Below are 21,236 nucleotides of genomic sequence, written 5' to 3' on the forward strand. Positions count from 1 at the left end.
TATTTTGAAATTGTTAGGTGACTGTCTTCTAAATGAATTGACCACTTGTTAGGAAATGATAAGTGCTAACTATCTATGCTAGTACTTCATCTTAAAATCCACCTTGATATTCATATAGCTTTCTTGTGATTAGTGTTTGCATGTTTTTTTGTAACCTAAATATGTCTTTATATTTAAAGGGTATCTTTTTTTTTTTTTTAATTTTTTTTTTTTCAACGTTTTTATTTATTTTTGGGAGAGAGACAGAGCATGAACGGGGGAGGGGCAGAGAGAGAGGGAGACACAGAATCGGAAACAGGCTCCAGGCTCCGAGCCATCAGCCCAGAGCCTGACGCGGGGCTCGAACTCCCGGACCGTGAGATCGTGGCCTGGCTGAAGTCGGACGCTCAACCGACTGCGCCTCCCAGGCGCCCCTAAAGGGTATCTTTAAATGTAAAGAGCATGAAGTTGAATCTTATTTTCCTTTTTTTTAAAAATGTTTATTTATTTTGAGGAGGAGAGAGAACATGAGCAGGGGAGGGACAGAGAGAGAAGGAGAGCTGTTAGCAAAAAGCCCGACATGGGGCTGGATCCCATGAACCACGAGATCATGACCTGAGCCGAAATCAAGAGTCAAACACTTAACCCATTGAGCCACCCAGGCACCCCTTATTTTCCTTTTTGATTTGTCCATTCTAACAATTATTCCATTGGAATGTTTATTTGATTTACTTATAATTACCGTTAAGTTTGATTTTAGGTCCATGATTTTTCTGTTTGTTTTCACTAGTTCTATATTCTTTTCCTTTTTTTTCCCTCATTGTCTGCCTTAGTTTGGATTAATTAAGTATGTTTTGGCATTCCTTTTTATTCCCTCTATTAGCTTTTGAGCTAAAACTATCTTTTTTTAGTGGTTCTCTAGGGTTATAATATGCATCCTTAACTTACCATAGTCTACCTTGATTTGACATTATGACACTTGATATACATCAGTATATTTCTACCTACCTTCTATTTTTGTTATTGTCATATATTTTACTTTTACATATATTATCAACCTCACATTGTTATTATTTTTGCTTTAAATTGTAAGCTATTCTTCTAGTTCTTTTGTGGTGTAACAAGTTACCCTAAAACTTGGTGGCTTAAAACAACAGCCTATTTATCATATCTCACAACTTTATGGATCATCAATTTGAGTAGAACTTGATTTTGTGATTCTCCTCACATGGTGTTTACTGTGGTTACCCCGTGGTGTTCAGCTTAAGTATCCTGTCTGGAGAGCCCAGCACAGCTTCATCCACATGGATATCCTCTTGGTGGGGTGTGGTTGAAACGTCCTCAAATGGGTTGCTATCTTTCCCTATGGTCCCAGTACCTCTCCACGTGGTCTCTCCAGCAAGCTAAGACAGACCTCTTGCCTGATGGCTCAGGGTTTAACGAGACCAGCATTGAAGCTTTGTCTTCTCAGATGTTAGTCCTGGAACTGTTGTAGTCACTTCTCTGGATATCTTTTGATTAGCTTAGGCACAGGCCAGGAGAGATTCAAGGGGAGGGAAATACACCCTACATCTTTATTGAAGAAGTGGTAAATAATTTTCAGTCATTTTCACCTATAAATATTTTTTCTTCTAGCTCAAATTTTAGATTTTTGGGTTTTTTTTTTTGGTTTTGGTTTGTTTTTTTAGTAAAATAGGCTCTTTACTGTTTACAAGGTTATTTCTCAGTTACATAAATTCTTTCTCCGTGTTTTTTTCTGTATTACCATGTTTTTCCCTTGTATTCTCCCATTTAGTCATGGCTGCCACACTCAGACAGGTAGAAAGTGTGAGAACACTTTGTTATTGCATCTGTAGTAGAAACCCCAGCAGCAGACATAACTGCTCCAGATCTGTCAGAGGCCTACTAATTAGTTTTTAAGATGTTAATAAATTAGATACAAATTAGTCTTTTATGTATGCCACCATACTTATTATATCTGATACCCTTCACTTCTTTGTATAAATCGTATTTCCATCAGGTATTATTTTTTAACAGTAAATAATGAAATAAGGTATTTCAACATAAAAGACAACCAGAGATTTTGACAGCTGCAGACCTGCAGGGTAAGAAGGCTAAAGGAAATTCTTTAAGCTAACCAGAAATTATAACAAATGGATACTTGGATCTTTAGGAAGGGCTGAAAAGAATCAGAAGTGATCAATACATGAGAAAATATTAGAAAACAAACATTTTTCCTCCTTATTTATATAAAATGCTTCAGTGTGTTATAAGTGAAAATTTATAGCATTGTATTGTGGGGTTTGTAACACCGTTGACTCTTAACATAAGTGATAGGGGTGCTGATGCCCATGCAGTCAAAAATTTGTGCATAGCTTTTGACTCCCCCAAAACTTAACTACTAATAGCCTACTGGTGCCTGGAAGCCTTACCAATAACATAAACAGTTGATTAACAAATAGTTTATATGTTATGTATATTATATACTGTATTCTTATAATAAAGTAAGATAGAGAAAAGAAAATGTTACTAATAAAATCATAAGGAAGAGAAAATACATTTATAGTGCTATACTGTATTTACTGAAGAAAATCTGTATAAGTGGATGAGTGCAGTTCAAACCCATGTTGTTTGGGGGTCAACTGTATATGTAGATGTGTACATATGACAGCTATAGCATGAAGGATGAAAGGGGCAAAGGTACTTATGTGATGGCAGCATTTGTATATTTTCTGTGATGTCACAAAATTTTAACTCTAAATAGACTATGAAAAGTTAGATATATATTGTAATCCCTAGAGCAATCCTAAAGAGATATGCAGAAGGCATAGCTATGAAGCCAATACATTAAAATTGGATTTTAAAAATTATTTAAAAAGAAGTCAAGAAAGGAAGAAGAGAAGAACAAAAAAAAGCCAAAGAAACTACAGGCAAAAAAAATCATAAAATGATAGGCCTTTATCCGCCTATATCCAACTATAGCACAGATTGTCAGAATGGATAAACACTATTAACCATCTTGATCTAATAGATATTTATAGAACATTGTATGCAGCAACTACTGAAGAATACCCATTCTTTTCAAAGGCACATGGTACAATGACTTAGATAAATCATATGCTGAAGGATATAATATGTTTTGAAAGAGTTGAATTTAAAAGAGTTGAATTCATAAGGAGTATGTTCCCTGACCACAATGAAGTCAAATTAAAAATCAATAAGAATTAGATATAAAGGAAAACCTCAAATAATTGAAAAACATACTTCTAAATAATCCATGGGTAAAAGAAAAATATCACAAGAAAAACTAGAAAGTATTGCAAATTGAATGATTGTGAGAGTATTTCAAAATTGACAAGATGCAGCTAAAGCAAATCTTATGGAAAACACTATGACTTTAAGTGCTTATATTAGAAAAGGCAAAAGGTCTGAAAATTAGTGACCTAAGAGTCCATTTTAAGGAGCTAGAAAAAGAGTGAATTAAATCTAAATTAAATAGAAAGTAGGGGAAGCAGGCAAGTGAGGAGAGATATTGAAAGCATTTTACCAATATGTTAAATGAAATGAATTATCACTACATATCCTATAAACATTTAAATATAGGAATAATATATTTTGAAGAATTTTATGACAGTAACCTCAGAAACTTAGACAAAATGGACAAATTAAAAAAATTTTTTTGTTCATTTTTGAGAGAGACAGAGCGTGAGTGGGACAGGGGCAGAGAGGGAGAGGGAGACACAGAATCAAAAGCAGACTCCAGGTGCTGAGCTTTCAGCACAGAGCCTGATGCAGGGCTTGAACCCACAAACCGTGAGATCGTGACCTGAGCTGAAGTCGGATGCTTAACCTACTGAACCACCCAGGCGCTCCCAAAATGGACAAATTTTTGAAGAACGCAATTTACCAACACTGATACCAGAAGAAGCAGAAAATCTGAGTAGCCTTATATAGTAAAGAAATTGAACTTGTTATTAAAAACCTTAACAAAGAGAAAACATTAATCTCAGATGGTTTTACTGATGAATTCTGTCAAACATTTAATGAAGTAATACCAATCTTAAATTTTTACAGAAAATGGAAGAGGGGGAATAACTCCTAACCCATTTCACGAGGCCAGCATAACCCTAACCTAATAAAGGCATAAAAAAACAATTACAGACCAATATTCCTCATGAACAGGGACATAAAACACTTAACATAATTTTAGCCAATCAAATCAAGCAATATATGAAGATGTAATACATCATGACCACACCAAGTATATTCTAGAAAAGCAAGACTTGTGTAATATTCAAAACATCAATCAGTGGAATTCAGAGTAAACAAAATAAAGGAGAAAAACCATGTGAGTAACAGATTCTGAAAAATGATTTGATGATATTCAATACTCTTTTCAGATTAAAAAAAAAAAAACCAAAACCAACCTTTCAGCAAATCAGACATGGAAGAGAACCTCCACAGTCTGTTAAAGGGCATCATTGAAAACCTATGGCTAGCTTTGTACTTAATGATGAAAATCTGACCATGTCTCTTAGATCTGGAACAAAGGAAAGGTGCCCATTTGTGCTAACTGTATTCAGCATTGATCAAACTGTTCTAGCCATTGCAATTAGGTAAGAGAAAGAAATTCAAAAATACAGATTAGAAAGGAAAAAGCAAAACTTTCTTATTTATAGACAGCATGATTGTTTATGTGTAAAGTCCTAAGACATGTACAATACAACCTCTAAAACCAAAAGATTAATATAGCAAGGTTGCAAGGTGTAAAGTTAATATACAGAAATTAATTGTGTTATTACATATAAGCAGTAAACTATTAGAAAATAAAAATGAAAAATAATTACATTTATGGCAGTACTTAGGAAAAAATATCCAAAAGACACATAGTATCTGTACATTGATCACTCAAACTATTGCTGTGATAAACCAAGGAAACTTAAATCATGCATTATACTATAATTACAACTTGAAAGAATCAGTACTGTTAATGTGTTCTCACCAAATTGAAATATAACTTTATTTGAATATAAATCATAATTCCAGTAGGCTTTTTTTTTTTTTTTTTTACAGAAATTGATAATCTGGGGCACCTGGGTGGCTCAGTTAGTTAAGCGTCCGACTTCAGCTGAGGTCATGATCTCACAATTTAGTAGTTCAAGCCCTGTGTCGGGCTCTGTGCTGACAGCTCACAGCCTGGAGCCTGCCTCAGATTCTGTGTCTCCTCTCTCTCCACTCTCCCACTCATGCTCTCTCTCTCTCTCTCTTTCTCTTAGAAATAAACATTAAAAAAATTGTTTTAGGGGCGCCTGGGTGGCTCAGTCGGTTGAGCGCCCGACTTCGGCTCAGGTCATGATCTCATGGCTTGTGAGTTCAAGCCCCATGTCGGGCTCTGTGCTGACAGCTCAGAGCCTGGACCTTCTTGGGATTCTGTGTCTCCCTCTTTCTCTGCCCCTAACCCACTCGCATTCTGTCTCTGTCTGTCTCAAAAATAAATAAACATTAAAATTTTTTTTTTAATTTAAAAATTTTTTAAAAAATTAAAAAAATTGTTTTAAATTAAAAAAAGAAATTGATAATCAGATTTAAAAATGAAAAAGACCTATAACATAAAAGGACTTAGAATAAAGCAGTCTTGAAAAAGTACAACAAAATTGGAAGACTTAAACTATCTGATTCAAGACTTCGTATACAGTATGTTAATCAGTGTGTTACTATCATAAAGGTTGACCAATAGATCAATGGAACATAATATCCCAGCACTAGACCAACACATATGTGTTCATTTGATTTTCAGTGAATCACCAGAGCAAAGTTACTGGGAAACAAAAGTCTTTTTTATAAATGATGTTGGAACAGCTGGATATCCAAATGGAAAAACAATGAACCTTGATCTCTTACTATATTGTATAAAAATTAATTCAAGTTTGAGCATAGACAGAACTATAGTATAAAGCTAAAACTTAGAATAGTACTGTTTAGTAGAACTTTCTGCAATGTTAGGAATACTCTCTATCTGCATCCATTGTCCAGTAAAGGAGCTGCTAGTCATATGTAGTTGTTGAGTATTTGAAATATGTCTATTGTAACAGGTAATGAATTTGAATTTTATTTAATTTTAACTAGTTTATATAGACTAATGGCTATGTAAATCATTATAGACCAGTCTACTGGCTATTGGATTGGACAGTACAGTTCTAGAAGAACTGTTTTCACTTTGTCACATATGATTCCTCCCACTGGCCATATATCAATCTATTTTATTATACTGAAGAATTTCAAAGTAAGTTGTAAACTTAAGACATTAAACTCTTACTGTTCTAGAAGAAAGCATAGGAGAATGTCTTCACAAGCTGAGGTTGGGCAGTTGTTCCTTAGGACATAGAAAGTAATAACCATAAAAGAGTAGATAAATTAGACTCATCAAAATTTAAAAGTAGCTATCAAAACACACCACTAAGAAAATAAATAGGCAAACCATAGACTGGGAGAAAATATTTGCAAAGCAAATATGCTAGAAAAAAATATGGTATTACAGAAGATAAAGAACTCCTACAGCACAGTACCAAAAAGCCCTGCAATCCAATTAAAATGGAAATAAAATATTTGAACAGACACTTCACAAAGGAAGATATGCAAGTGCCCAATAAACACCAGAAAAAGTGCTCAACGTAATTTATTTTTGTCACGGAAATGCAAGTAAAGCATGAGATACTACCATGTACCAAAAATGCTAAAATGAAAACTGACAATATGCTAAATTGCTCAGAAAGGCCAACATACTAAAATTAAAACTACTGACAGTATTAAATGTTGTCAAGGATTTGAAACAATAGGAACTCTCATACATTGACAGTGCGAGTGTACAATGGTACTATTTTGGGAAAAGTTCTTCCAGTGTCTTATAAATTTATTTTTTTTTCTTTTTTTTAAAAAATTTTTTTTTCAACGTTTATTTATTTTTGGGACAGAGAGAGACAGAGCATGAACGGGCGAGGGGCAGAGAGAGAGGGAGACACAGAATCGGAAACAGGCTCCAGGCTCTGAGCCATCAGCCCAGAGCCCGACGCGGGGCTCGAACTCACAGACCGCGAGATCGTGACCTGGCTGAAGTCGGACGCTTAACCGACTGCGCCACCCAGGCGCCCCCAGTGTCTTATAAATTTAAAAAATTAACCCATTAATTCTATTCTTAGATGTGTTCCCAGAGAAATAAAAACATGCATTCACAGAAAGATGTACAGAGTGTTCTAGCAGGTTTATTCATAATGATCGAAAACTGGAAACAGCCAAAGTGTTCGTCAGTAAAAGAATGGATAAATAAGCTATGGCATACTTACCCTATGGAATACTACTACTCAATAAAGAGAAACAAACTACTGATAATAAACAGCCACATGGACAAATCTCAAAAACATGCTGAGTGAAAGAAATTTTACATAAAATGGCGCATGCTGTAGATTTTGATTTATATGAAGTTCGAAGACAGGCAAAACTAATGTCGGATGGAAAAATATCAGAAATGTTGTTGGCCCTTTTGAGGGATGAGATAAGGAACTTTTTGGGGTTGTGATCATGATAATTAGGGTTTTTGTTACATAGTTTTGTGCGTTTTTCAAAACTCATAGAATGGTACACTTAAGGTTTGTGTATTTTTTAATTTTATGTAACTTTTATTTGAAAATAAAATAATTGAACTCTAGCTAATGATATGTTTAAGAGTTTAGTGTCTTAAGTTTACAACTTATTTTGAAATTCTTCAGTATAATAAAATAGATTGAGGTATGGCCAGTGCGATGATTCATATGTGACAAAGTGAAAACAGTAAACATTCATTGTAGATTCTAGGTGGGTGAAGTATATATATGTTCTTTGTACAAATTCTTAATTTTTCAACTTGTAAGAATTCAGATTCTAAGTTCTTTCAGTCTTTCTCTGTGTTTGAACATTTTCCTAACGAATGTTGGAAAGAATATCTTCTAGGATTTGTTAGTGTAAAAGTAGCTTGTACCCGGCAAAAATATTTGGGAAATGTAAAAAATAAAAGGAAGAAATAATATTTTCCATAGCCCAACCATCCAGAAATAACTATGACTTGATGGTTTCACTTTCAAATCTTTTCCTGTGCTTTATTTTTACTTTGTTTAATGTCTTCGATCATATTTTATATACTGCTTTATATTTTATAGTTGTATCTTCTAAAATATCCTATTTTTTCCCATAAGATTTATAGCATTTCATTTCTACTGCCAGATAATATTCTACTGAGTGAGTAAGCTATAGCTTACTTAAGTGTCCACCTATTGTTGTGTTTAGATTTTTTTTTAATAGCTTACTGATATACTGCTATAATGCATATCATCTTGCAAAAAGTTTGTTCTGAAAAGCTTCAAGCCTTTGTGTACATGGTCAAATTGTTGATTTTTTTTTATCCTTTTTTTTCTAGAATAGTCCCTGAGACACCTCTAGAGAACTGTCAGTACTGATCAAAGTCCAATTAAAATGCTGCTGATCTAGAATATTTGAGTTATTCACAGGCTATATATCAATTTGAGGTTCAGAAAGGTTTGGTGATTTGCCAAAGGTCTGGTAATTGTCAGAGCCAGCGTTTGACCCTATATATGTCAAGGTGCTTGCTATTCAGCATAAAACAGGTGCTTAATAATGTTTATTAAATGAATATATGCATAAATAGAAGTACCAAAGGCTTAGATCAAAAGCTTGGATTTATATTTCCTATGCATTTCCCTTCAGAACCATGAAAGACTTAGGTGAGTTTCTTTCTGATACTAGCCTGAACGATGGTCTCATTTGCATATTGGTTTATTTGTTCTGTTCATACCTACTTTATTTGAAGAAAGCAGCCTTCTGATTTTCCTTTGGCTCAGAACACAGAGTTACATGTAAAGCCCATGTAATTACAAGATGCTAATTGATCCGTTGTTGACAATGTGGTTCAGGTCACAGTGACATGAAACATCTCCTGACTGTTCTTTGTCTGCTAGTCTTCTAGTGTGAAGTACAAAAGGACTTATGTGTAGCATTCCACTCCCTCCTCTGAGGGGGTTTCCATAGGCAGGGTCATCCTGCACACTGCAGCAGGCCCGGGGCAAGTGAACTGGGGTTGCGGTCAGCACGAACATTGTACTGGGCAGCAGCGTGAACAGACGCCCCAGGAAGTTGTGGTTCCAGGGGCTATGGCGGCTGCTGGCTTACGGGGACATGGCCTTTCTGTGAAACAGAGACTAGATAGGGAGGGAGGCAGTTCCTCTGTTAACAGACCCAGAAGGAAGGACTGTTTGTCCTTGTTGTACAAGGAAGAAAATGAAACTAATTATTCCTCATTTATTACAACTCTCTGCTCAGAGAACGAATCAAGTATTGCTGTGAGCAGCTGCGTACTCTGTTGCCATATATAAAGGGGAGAAAGAATGATGCGGCTTCGATTCTTGAGGCAACAGTTGATTATGTGAAGTACGTCCGGGAGAAAATGCCTCCAGCCATTATGGGCCAGGTATTTGATTCTAAGCCCTTGAATTTTATCCTCATAGACCGTGCTTTAAAGCTCCAGTTTTGTTTTTTATAATTGGAAATGTATGTGTATTTGTATACATGAAAAAATATCTAAATAAATGTCTCTCTGTCTCTCAGATCACGGAAGTACTTCAGAACAATATGAGGTTTTGTAAGAAACAAGTGTCCATCCAGCCATCCCTCCCAGGCCCAATCATGGCACAAAGGTATGATGAGGGCTCTTGTAAATTGGCAGTTGGCTTGTTATTTTCCTCCAGTGCTAACGCTAGAAGTATTGTGACAGGCAGTGAACCCACCCATAATGAAAACTCAGGTATTTATGAAGAATCCATGAACTTCTCCCATTGCCAATCTGTATCATTTAGTCACAGAGATAAAATATGTAATATTCTCAAGCCCACGACCTTCTCATCATTTGACTCACTCTTATTTCTTGTTTTGTTAATTCTGAAGATCATAAAATAAGGCTTTATCAGTAGTGACGGTCATGACTGGCAGACCCAACAGAGGCAGGATGCATTCTACCATTCCCCAGTAGGAGATCATGGACCCTGGAGCAGTCCAGCCCTATTTCAGTTGGGAGTTTTAAAAAAAATTTGCTGGTACAAAATGTGACATGCCAAATGAATGCTTCTGTATTTAAATTTATTAGTATGTATAAACAAAGAAAAACTATAAAGCAAATCATTCCTCTACATCCGAAACTATCATCATGAGTCCTGTTCACCAATTTGTTCATATGCCTAAATAATGTATAATTTGTCTCTGTCAAGTTAAAACTTGAATGATAGAGGGAGGAATTGAACTCAGCAATGTTCATGTTGTCTTCCTTGGGAATTGTATAAGGTGTCTTTTTTTTTTCCTATCCTTTTAAGGGAAAATGGTGTATTGACAAGTGCCTATTCACCTGTGAGAGGGATCAGATTCCTGGCTAATAAGTGTGTGAATGTGTACTCTGTTCCTGCCTCAGGGGGCTCCTTGGATGAAGCTGTGAGAGGTGAGCTCTGCCTGATGCCCTGTGCGGTTGTATGCTTGGGTTATGTGGGTGTCCTGTGCACCCCTGTGCTTCTATGCATTCATTGCCATAACCAGGGAAAGGCGTGTAGCTAGAAGATTACACCATGAGTCCTTTTGGTATTGTCTGCTTGAAGTACACAAGATGGCCACAAGCATTTATATGGTGTTGTCCCAGAAATTGGGCTCAAATTGACCATTGTTACCAGAAAGCTCATCTTTTTTTTTTTAAATGAGGTATAATTGACATAAGACATTATATCAGGTGATGATATGTTCTAATGTTATAATGATTTGTTATTTGTACACATTGTGAAATGATCATCACAATAAGTCTGCTTAACATCTGTCAACAAAATTACAATATTTTTTCTTGTGAACTTTTAAGATCTGGTTGTTTAGCAACTTTCAAATATGTAATATAGTAGTATTAATTATAGTCACCATGTTGTACATGTATCCCCATGACTTATTTATTTTATAACTGAAAATTTTATGCCTTTTGACTACCTTCACTCATTTCATCCACTCCTCAGCCATCATATCTGGAAACCACCTGTCTGTTCTCTGTATCTATGAGCTCAATTTTTATGTTTGTTGTTTGTGTATAAGTGGGATTGTACAGTATTTGTCATTCTCTGACTTATTTCACAAAACATGATGCCCTCAAGGTCGATCTGTATTGTTACAAATGGCAAGATTTCATTTTTTTTTTTTTTTTTAGGATTTCATTCTTTTTCACGGTTGAATAATATTCCAGTGTATGTGTGCGTGTGTGCTTGCCTGTGTGTGTGTGTGTGTGTCTATATATCTCTTATCTATCACATTTTTTTTATTTATCCATCAATGGATACTTAGGTTGTTCTTGGCTCCTGTCAATAATGCTGCAATAGGGGCGCCTGGGTGGCGCAGTCGGTAAGCGTCCGACTTCAGCCAGGTCACGATCTCGCGGTCCGTGAGTTCGAGCCCCGCATCAGGCTCTGGGCTGATGGCTCAGAGCCTGGAGCCTGTTTCCGATTCTGTGTCTCCCTCTCTCTCTGCCCCTCCCCCGTTCATGCTCTGTCTCTCTCTGTCCCAAAAATAAATAAACGATGAAAAAAAAAAATTTAAAAAAAAAAAATAAATAAATAAAAAAATAAAAAAAAAAATAATGCTGCAATAAATATAGGGGTGCTTCCATCTTTTTGAGTTAGTATTTTCATTTTCTTTGGATAAATACCCAGAGATGGGATTGCTGGACCATATGGTAATACTATTTTAATTTTTTTGAGGAACTTCTGTACTGTTTTTAGTGGCTGCACCAATATACATTCCCACCAACAGTGCACGAGTACAGATCATCGCCAACACTTGTTATTTCTTGTCTTTTTGATACTAGCCATTCTAATGGGTATGAGGTAATCTCTCCTTGTGCTTCTGAATTACATTTCCCTGATGATTAGTCATATTGAGCATCTTTTCATGGCAAAAAATCATTGCCAAGGCCAATGTCAAGGAGCTTACTCCCTGTTTTCTCCTAGGAGTTTTATGGTTTCAGATTTTATGTTTAAGTGTTTAATCTATTTTGAGCTAATTTTTGTGAATGGTGTAAATTAGGCCTCCAGTTTCATTCTTTTGCATGTGGCTATCCAGTAGAAAGCTTACCTTACTGATAGATGATAAGCACATTAGTGACTTTATTACATGAATAGAATCTAAAGGAAAGGGAAATACTCAGATTAATTGCATAATAACTATGTTGTGAGGATTTAAAATATTAACTTACTTACCTTCTTCATATCTTTGCTTAATTGTCTCCTTCTCAGTAAGTCTCAACCACCTATTAAAACTGTATACTTCCCAGCATTACATAATGCATGGACTTTTCTTTTCTTTTCATTCCTTTCCTTTCCTTTCCTTTCCTTTCCTTTCCTTTCCTTTCCTTTCCTTTCCTTTCCTTTCCTTTCCTTTCCTTTTCTTTTCTTTTTTCTTTTCTTTTCTTTCCTCTTCTCTTTTCTTTTCTTTCTTTTTTTAAGGCATGAGACTTATCCACTTTCTCTGCTGTATTTTTCTTCATAGCACTTATTACTTTCTAATATTATTTATTTGCATATGTTCTCATTGCCTGTTACCTCCCACTAGAGTATCATCAACTCCATGAAGACACGGAAATTTTTTTTTTTTTGCTTATTTTGTTCACTGCTGTATTTCTAGTACCTAGTGCAATGACCAGCATACAGTAGGTGCTCAAGAAACCTTCATTATATGAATATTCTTTGTGAAAAAAGTATTTACCCACTGTGAGGCATTTTTGTTATTTGTGTTATAATGTCAAGGCATGCCAATGTACTTGTAGAAATAAGAAGATGGAAAAAAGCGGAGCCAGAGTAAAAAAATACAGCTACTGTTTGTGACTTTTTTATTCCTGAAAGTGACTCTTCACTGAGAAGTCAGTAAGGTACTGAGCTCCTAATCTGCATGTTAGATGCTAGATTACAGGACACCCGGACCTGTCTCTTCAGTGCCTGAGTCTGAGGTCACCCTTCTGTTGACTTCCTTGAAGGGATTCCACTCACTTAATTCAGTACCTTCCCTGTGCTGGGGATGTCCTTTCCATACTCTACCTGGGGGACTCCCAGTTCATCCTTTAGTTCTCAGCTTAAATGTCCCTGCTTGAAAGATGGGGGCCCAAAGACGAACAAGGTGCAGCTCTTGTTCTTATGGAGCTGGCAAATGAGTAGGGGGGAGGGTCACAGTAGCAAAATAGAATTCCTGTAGTACTTTAAATGCTGTTGTAGAGGTACTGTGCATATTATGAGGACATGGTAAAAGCTGCAGGAATAAATGATGTTACTAGGGATGGTGTCTAAAGTCAAAAGAGAAAGAGACCCAAAATAGCATACAGTCCTCTTTGTTCATATAATCAAACAAGATTCAGGGTGTTTTATTAGTCAATTCAGACTTTTCCCCTGACTTAGGGGAGAGGGGAAGAAAATAGAAAAAAAAGTAGCCATGAGCCACAGTTAATCTACTTAAAGTAGCTGAATATCACCCAGAATGATTAAATCAGCCCAGATTAAATCAGATAGAGGTCAGGCCACAGGCATATGCCTGTCAATGTTACCTTTTGAACATACAGTACTTACTTCTGCATTCTCAGTGTTTATACTCTGTAGAAACTCTGAACTACTGTTTACATGGTGGTGAGTTCAAGCCTCTCTGTGCCCCAACATCTCTTGGTGTTGTATCACATGAAGCAGCTGCTCTTGGGAAGACACAAATATACTAGGACTGTGGACTGTATGCCATGTTCAGACTGGGGAAGACCTGAAGGTCGTTGAGTCAGAACCTCCATTTTAATTTTATTTATATACATTTTTCCACTTGGAAAGCAATATTAGTCCTTAACTAGCCCAGCTAAGATAATAGCTGTTCATTTTTAATGTATTTCCTTCAAGTCTTTTTCTATGTATATTTTTCTACAGCAGTAATCATATTGGACATCCAGTTTTGTTGCCTGTGTCTTTTACTTAACATTATGTCCAATATACTTTAATTTTTTATTGTGTGCCTCATACCACCATTTAATGGCTTATCAAATAATTTATAGAAGATTTTCTTAGCCATCCTCCAACTGCTACATTTAGTGTTTGTAGTTTTGTGGGGAGAGTGATTCTGTGTACAATATGATAGGAAATATTTCCCCATACATAGATTTTCCTATATTTTGAACTTTTCCTTGGGGTAGCTACCTGGGAGTGTGTGATGAATGAGTTTGAAAATGTGAGCACATATATAGGTCATAATGCATGTTGCCAAATTATTTTTGAAAGAGGATTGGAACAGTTGAAATCAGTTAAGTCTTCCAGTGTCACTTTCACCACATAGGTCGGTAAATTGAAGGCTGTAGAAATGAAATTACCACCCAAGGTCACCAGGTGTCTGCTACCATCTGACCTGTAACACAGAAGTACTGATTGAGTTCAGTGTTTAGATTTTATTAGGTAACCTTTACCTGTCCTTTCCATAAATCTTTGTACATATCTGCTGAAATGATTTTTCACAAATATTCTAGATACATTTGTATGTAAAGTAGACATAAAATTTCTTTATTTTCTTTACTACTAATATCCAAAAGAAGATAGGTATTCACAGTGTTACTTCAGATTACGTTATTAATATTATATATATGTGTGTGTGTGTGTGTGTATATATATGTGTGTGTGTGTGTGTATATATATATGTATAGTTTGTTTTTGTTTTTGAGGGAGAGGGAGAGTGCATGCATGTGTGAGGAGGGAGAGGGAGAGAGAGAATCTCAAACAGCCTCTGTGTGCTTTCAGTGTGGAGCCCGACGTGGGGCTCGATTCCACATTCCTGGGATCATGACTTGAGTGAAATCAAGAGTCAGACACTCAATTGACTAAGCTACCTAGGCCCTAGGCACCCCTCATGATATATTTTAAAATTTTTTTCTGCCTTCTAGTTACTGTACAGACCATAGATATATGATTATACAACCCATTTCATTGATATAAAATCAACCACACTTTATTTGTGCTTGAATAGAGTTCAACTTTTCAACATTCTTTCATGCTTCTTCAGGTTCATAAGAATGGTCACAATTTTGATTACTATGAAGACACACACACACACACACACACACACACACACACAGTCACAGAGATCTGATGCTCCTCTGATGACACACAAACACTAATTTACAGTATGTGTATTGCACCTTCATACTAAAAAGTCCGCTGTGTTTTTCCATCAGCATTTGAGTATAAGAGTAGTATAAATTTGTAACAGGAGGGAACGACATAGAGGACTTTTATTTCAAATACAGTGGTTCCAAGTTACAGAGTTGTGAATACTGATGGATATTTGTTTTCTTTTTTATTAAAGGTCAGTCCAGCTCCACTTCAGAGAATGCAATTGGTGATATGTATAAAACTCGAATTCCCAGCAAAGCTCTCTCTCTTAATTCCTTCCATGCTGTCAGATACTATTCTAAAGTTGTCCCTTCCTATGATGCAGCTGCTGTAACAAATCAGAACATTTCAGTTCATTTTCCGTCAGCTGTGCCCAAAGTCTCAAAGTTTCTTCCTCAGCACTACAATTCTGTGCTGGGCCAGACGTGCTCAACACATCCCAACTGTCTGGTAAGTCTTCTGGGGTCTTGGATCAGATTGGATTCTTTAATTCCAGCTCTCAGGGCCCCTGGCTTGCATTTTGTTATGAATACTTTGGTCAGAAGTCTCTTAGACTGGGGCCAGGTACACTTAACCCAGGCTCTCGTTCCCCATGCTGCAGGACTGATATCTAGATATCCAGAATTAGTGAATCTGAATGTGATGCTGCTGGTGTGACCTTAAGTGGCCAGATGGGACCTGTTTCCTCTAGAGCCCCTCCCTTCAGCCCCTCTGCTTCTATGATGCCACATCCCATTTCACCAGCCTCATCCTCAACCACCCCCATCACCCCCCGCCAACTGTCTGCTGCTTTATCTCATTGGCTGGTAGTAGTCAATCAGGCTAAAGGAAAACCTGTTCAGCCAACATAAACCAGGCTGATTTGAGATCCCAGATGTCCTCATATCACAGATATTTATTGAGCATCCACTCTGTTCTAGCATTGTGCTAAGCACCAAGAATGTAGTGTATAGATAGACATGATCCCTGCCTGAGTGTCATAGGGAAGCAAAGAAGCAGGCAATTGTGATCCACGTTGGGGCATGTAGGAGGAGGACCCTAGTATATATAGTATAATCTAGATTTGGGAGAGGTTAGTGACTGCTCACCCCTGGAAGAAGTACTATCTAAGCTGAGATCTGAAGGATAAGAATTAGCCCAGTAGAGAGGTCAGGAGTTGGGAGTGAGGAGGGGAAAAGCATTCTAGGCAGATGGATATAAACAGTGGTATCTTTTTTTTTTAATGTTTCAAGTTTTCATTTAAATTCTAGTTAGTTATATAAACAATGGTATCTTTATTTTTTGGAAGAACTGTCCCGTTTTAGATGAAGACCCAAACCAGCCTGGCCTGCTTTCAATGGACTCCTGATAACCTTAATATAGTTGCTAATACTTTTGCATATTAATAATAGCTAACATGTTTTGAGCACTCAATAAGTAATCTGCCACATACTCTGTGTACTTAATGTGGATGATCTAATGAATCTCTGAAACAATACTTTGAGGTAGGTGCTATTATTATTTCCATATGGCATCTATAAAATGGGAAATAGTGACCTACCCAAAAAACATTTATGAGAAAAATATTTTAAAGATACTTACAAAGAAATTTTGAAATATGAATTATTTACATATATAATACTTTTGCTAATGATCATCAGTCTACCGACAGGAAACGGGGTAAATGAAAAAGAGATTGTAACATTATTATTTTTTTAATGTTGACCTTTACTTTGTGTGTAGTTTTTGGTGGAGAATTGCTGTAAGCTAATAATTACTTTTAATAACAATAAATAATACATATTTTAATGGGTTTATTCACCTAAAGATTTCACATGGTTTTATGAATCATTTCATATTGCTTTAGGACATAGAAAATATATTTGTGACATTATGAGTAAAAACAGGCCAAGATTCAATTAATGTGGTTTTCTTTCCCCTTTGCAGCAACAGTTTTGGGCATATTAATAGCACATGTTTGAAATTCACACTCTAGACCACCTGTTGGGTACAGTTTGACAATAAAGGAAGAATGGAACAAAGAATGATCTTGAAAGCTACACCCAGAGACCTAATATCAAAAGAGTTTGCACTGTATGGCTTCTGATAAATGTGCTAAAAGCTTCTGCAGATAGATAGCAAAAGTGCTAGCCACTCGCTTTCACTTAACCTCAGATATACTTGGATCTCCCCCAGCCAGAGCACTACAAGAACAGATGGCCTGGTGACCTAGACTTCTTTTTTTTTTTTTTCTCCTCCTCAAAAAATATTCCACAATTTATGACCCGCTACAAAGAAGGTCCAGGTACACTGGATAAATTGGTAAGATTAGGGAGGTGCTTTGATACTCCAGCCTCACTGAGTATAGATGTTACAACCCAATTCCTATTTTTAGTATCACTGTGAATAACTGTCACTCATTTCTAGGTGGTATCTTTCTAGATTTGACATCTTAAAGAGCTTCCTCCATTATGCACCATCCAAACTAAGATCTCTCGGTTCAACAGGGGTGTTTATCTCCTCACTTGACTCCTAATGAATAAATTGATGTGTTTGTTTTTGCATTTTGTAATCCCTTGAGTGAAATGATAGCTAATAGGTAGATTTTTCTTTCTGGATCTTCAGCTACAGACTTTCTTTGTTATTCATCTCTTCCTCCCTACTGATATTAGAAAAGACGAATTAGAAAAAAACTGCTGAAAATAAGGGGAGAAAAATATTTGTTTTATATTTCACTGAAATGTTCTTACACATATAATAAGTTTTATTGTTAAAGAAAATATTCAGTGTTCACCTTGAAAATGGTAGTCTGTTTTTGTTTTGTTTAATAAATATGCGTTCCCTTTTTTAGTAGTACAATATAGGGAATTTAATTTTACTAGATTTTTGAGAAGTTTAAAAATTACTTTAGGCATAGCCTAATTTTCATGTTAAATTGTATAACTTTTCCTTGAGGATGCCATGATAATGGAACCTGTAGATATTTGACCAACTTTATCTTTATAAAGGAACTACAAGTTTCCAACTAAGATTCTATGCTTATTATTACAAATGTGTGCTTGACTCTTTATACTCTGGCTTTTAGGAGTGATTGCTTTGATACTGTAAGAGAACCTGTTGAGGTATTTTGGGTACTTGTGGCCACTTCCTATGTTCACAACTGGTCTTAATCGTTACTAGGACTTTTGCTCCACATGAGGATTTCCTAGGTGCACATGTGGATCATGAGAGACAGCCTGTGGCTGCGAACTCAACAGAAGACCTGGAGAGTATATCCTGGCTCCTGGCCGCTCTCAGTCCCCCTTCCCTTTCAACATGAAGAGCAAGGCTCTCTGATCCATTGTTAAAGCTCTGTTTTTTCCATGACTGCTTCCCATGATCCTGAACTTGATGCAGGTGTCTAAATTTGTTTCTTTTTTTTTTTAAAGAATATTATTTTTCTTAATTTTTTTTAATGTTTACTTATTTTCAAGAGAGCATGCAAGCAGGGGCTGGGGGGCAGAGAGAGAGGGAGACACAGAATCTGAAGCAGGCTACAGGTGAGAGCTGTCAGCACAGAGCCCGACGTGGGGCTCGAACCACGAACCATGAGATCATGACCTGGGCCGAAGTCAGAGGCTTAACCGACTGAACCACCCAGGCACCCCCCAAATTTATTTCTAATATTAGAACTTCATTTTTAGTAAATTATGCTCTTCCAAGTAAGTTCAGCTTTCAGCCAAGGAAGGAAGAGTCCATAAAAAAAGGAGCAGATTTTCCTTTGTCAAATCAAGTTGGCTGGTCATGAGACAGTTGCAGTGTTATTTTTACAATGAAAAAGGTGCAAGGAGTTTGCTTAGAAAAGGTGACAGCTTGCAGGTGTTATAGCAGTCACTGTCCCTGTCTGAACAGGAAGTAGGGACAGAAACAAACATTTATTGAGCCCTTCCTATGGCCCAGGCAAATTATTAGACTTTTTCTTGTTCTTTTTTTTTTTTTTTAGGGTTTATTTATTTTGAGAGACAGAGAGATAGAAAGCAAGTGGGGGAGTGGCAGAGTAAGAAGGAAAGAAAGAATCCCAAGCAGGCTCTGCACTGTCAACACAGAGCCCAACGTGGGGCTTGAACTCGTGAACCACGAGATCATGTGAGTCGAAATCAAGAGTTGGACACTTAACCCACAGAGCCACCAGGCACCCCAGCAGTGGATTTTTTTTTAAGTTTATTTATTTTGAGAGAGAGTGAGAGAAAGAGCACACGAGCAGGGGAGGGGAAGAGGGAGAGAGAATCCCAAGCAGGCTCTGCACTGTCAGCACAGAGACCAACGCAGGGCTCGAACCCATGAATCATGGGATCATGACCTGAGCCAAAATCAAGAGTCAGATGCTTAACCAACTGAGCCACCCAGGTGCCCCTAGACTTCTTCTTGAGGAGAATTTAGCCTTACTCATTTCTATATCCTCAGTGTCAGCCATCTCGCTAGTTGGATGGATGGATGGATGGATGCACAGGTGCTTGGATGGATACCTGTGTGAACGTGGAGCCAGGAGGTGTAACGGTCTGAAATTGGACGATGACTATGAGAAGGGAAAGCAAGAGACATAGTCAGCTTAGGAACCCCTCTGAAGCCAAGACAGATGGAAGAATGAAAATTGATGTTTAGCCATCACTGTGTAGTTTTCATCAATAGTGTATCAGTCTGTTTACACCTATTTTCTTCCCCTCATCACACTCTTCTAACATAGAGTTAGATGGTCTCCCAACAGGGCAGAAATGACAGTAATTGGTAATGTTCATAAACACAACTGTTGTATGTTTAAAGGAGAACACTCAAATGTTGAATAACTCAGAAGTTCTTCAGTCATTTATTAATTTCTTCAGCAACTATTTGAGAGGCATCGTCTTAGCCTTTTTTTTTTTTTTTTAATTTTACCTTCTATATCCAAGAGCTGGGAATCTGTTGGGAGAGAGGTAAAACAGAATTATGGTGGAGTTTGGTGAGTGCCGTGACAGGAGAAAATATGAAGTATTACTGGATACCTACAAGCATCACACAACCATTCAGGGGACTCATGGGAGGCTTTTGAAGGTAGTAACATCTGGGGCACCTGTGTGGCTCAGTCTGTTGAGCATCCAGCTCTTGGTTTTGGCTCAGGTCATGATCCCAGGGGTTCTGCAATCGAGCGCCACATTGGGCTCCGTGCTGAGCATGGAGCTTGCTTGTAATTCATTTTCTCTCTCTCTCTCTCTCTCTCTCTCCCCCTCCCCCTCTCCCTCTCCCTCTCCCTCCCTCCCTCCCTCCCTCCCTCTGCCCCTCTCTCCCACTGACACACTCTCTCTGTCAAAAAAAAAAAATAAAATGTAGATATCTTAGATGTCACTTATCTTCATCTCTGAAACTAATGGTAAAGTATTTGCATTGTTGTGAGGGTTGTTGTGAGGGTTAAATGAAATATGTGTAAAAGCCCTTAGAACAGTGCCCTGGCGCATATGAAGCGTTTAATACCTGTTTGTGATAATTGTAGTGATAATGATTAAGCTGAGATTTTAAGAACCAGTAGGCAGAGCTCAGCTAAGTGGTGGAGATGTGGAGACCAATGAGGGGGATGAGTTTCCAGACTGCATTTGCAAAGGTATCAAAGAAAGGACTGCATAACACAAATGGAGGAATAGAGGAAATTCCACGGGGCTGTGCATCGAGTTCAGGTGTGAGATGGAGAGTGAATGAATGGAGCAAAGAGACAGCCAAGGGCCATGCGATACTGCCTTGACTGAACTTATCATGGTGCTCATTGCTGTTATGAAATTGACATAATCAGATTTGCATTTTAGGATAGCTGCTCTGTCTTTGATGAATTAAAAGCAGAATGAATTGAAGGGGGCTAAAACTAATTGGGGGAAGGGTGTGGCTATTCTAGCAATTTAGGCAAGAGATGGCCAGAAATAAGTCATTGTCAGTGGGGATGAAAAAAAGTAGACAAATTTGATTAATGTGAAGAAGGCAGAGTCAGCAAGACTTGGTAGATGATCAATTTGGGGCTTGTGAAGAAGTAAGGCA

General features: G+C 37.1%; 1 protein-coding gene across 2 annotated transcripts in view; it reads left to right on the forward strand.

Annotated features, from left to right (window-relative positions):
- Window positions 1–17,764, forward strand: part of SOHLH2 (spermatogenesis and oogenesis specific basic helix-loop-helix 2) — a 54,106-nt gene extending 36,342 nt beyond the window's left edge. Inside the window, exons 7-11 of one of the 2 annotated variants that reach the window (XM_025924465.2) lie at window positions 9,346–9,493; window positions 9,631–9,719; window positions 10,389–10,510; window positions 15,415–15,671; window positions 16,510–17,135. In XM_025924465.2, the coding sequence (XP_025780250.1) occupies window positions 9,346–9,493; window positions 9,631–9,719; window positions 10,389–10,510; window positions 15,415–15,671; window positions 16,510–16,569 (676 nt within the window). In that variant the 3' untranslated portion in view covers window positions 16,570–17,135. The other variant, XM_086713538.1, reaches the window with a different exon arrangement.
- The last annotated feature ends 3,472 nt before the right edge of the window (window positions 17,765–21,236 follow it).

The sequence above is a fragment of the Puma concolor genome, chromosome A1 (genome assembly GCF_028749965.1).
Source record: "Puma concolor isolate L17-30 chromosome A1, mPumCon1.1.hap2, whole genome shotgun sequence".
Lineage (NCBI taxonomy): Eukaryota > Metazoa > Chordata > Mammalia > Carnivora > Felidae > Puma > Puma concolor.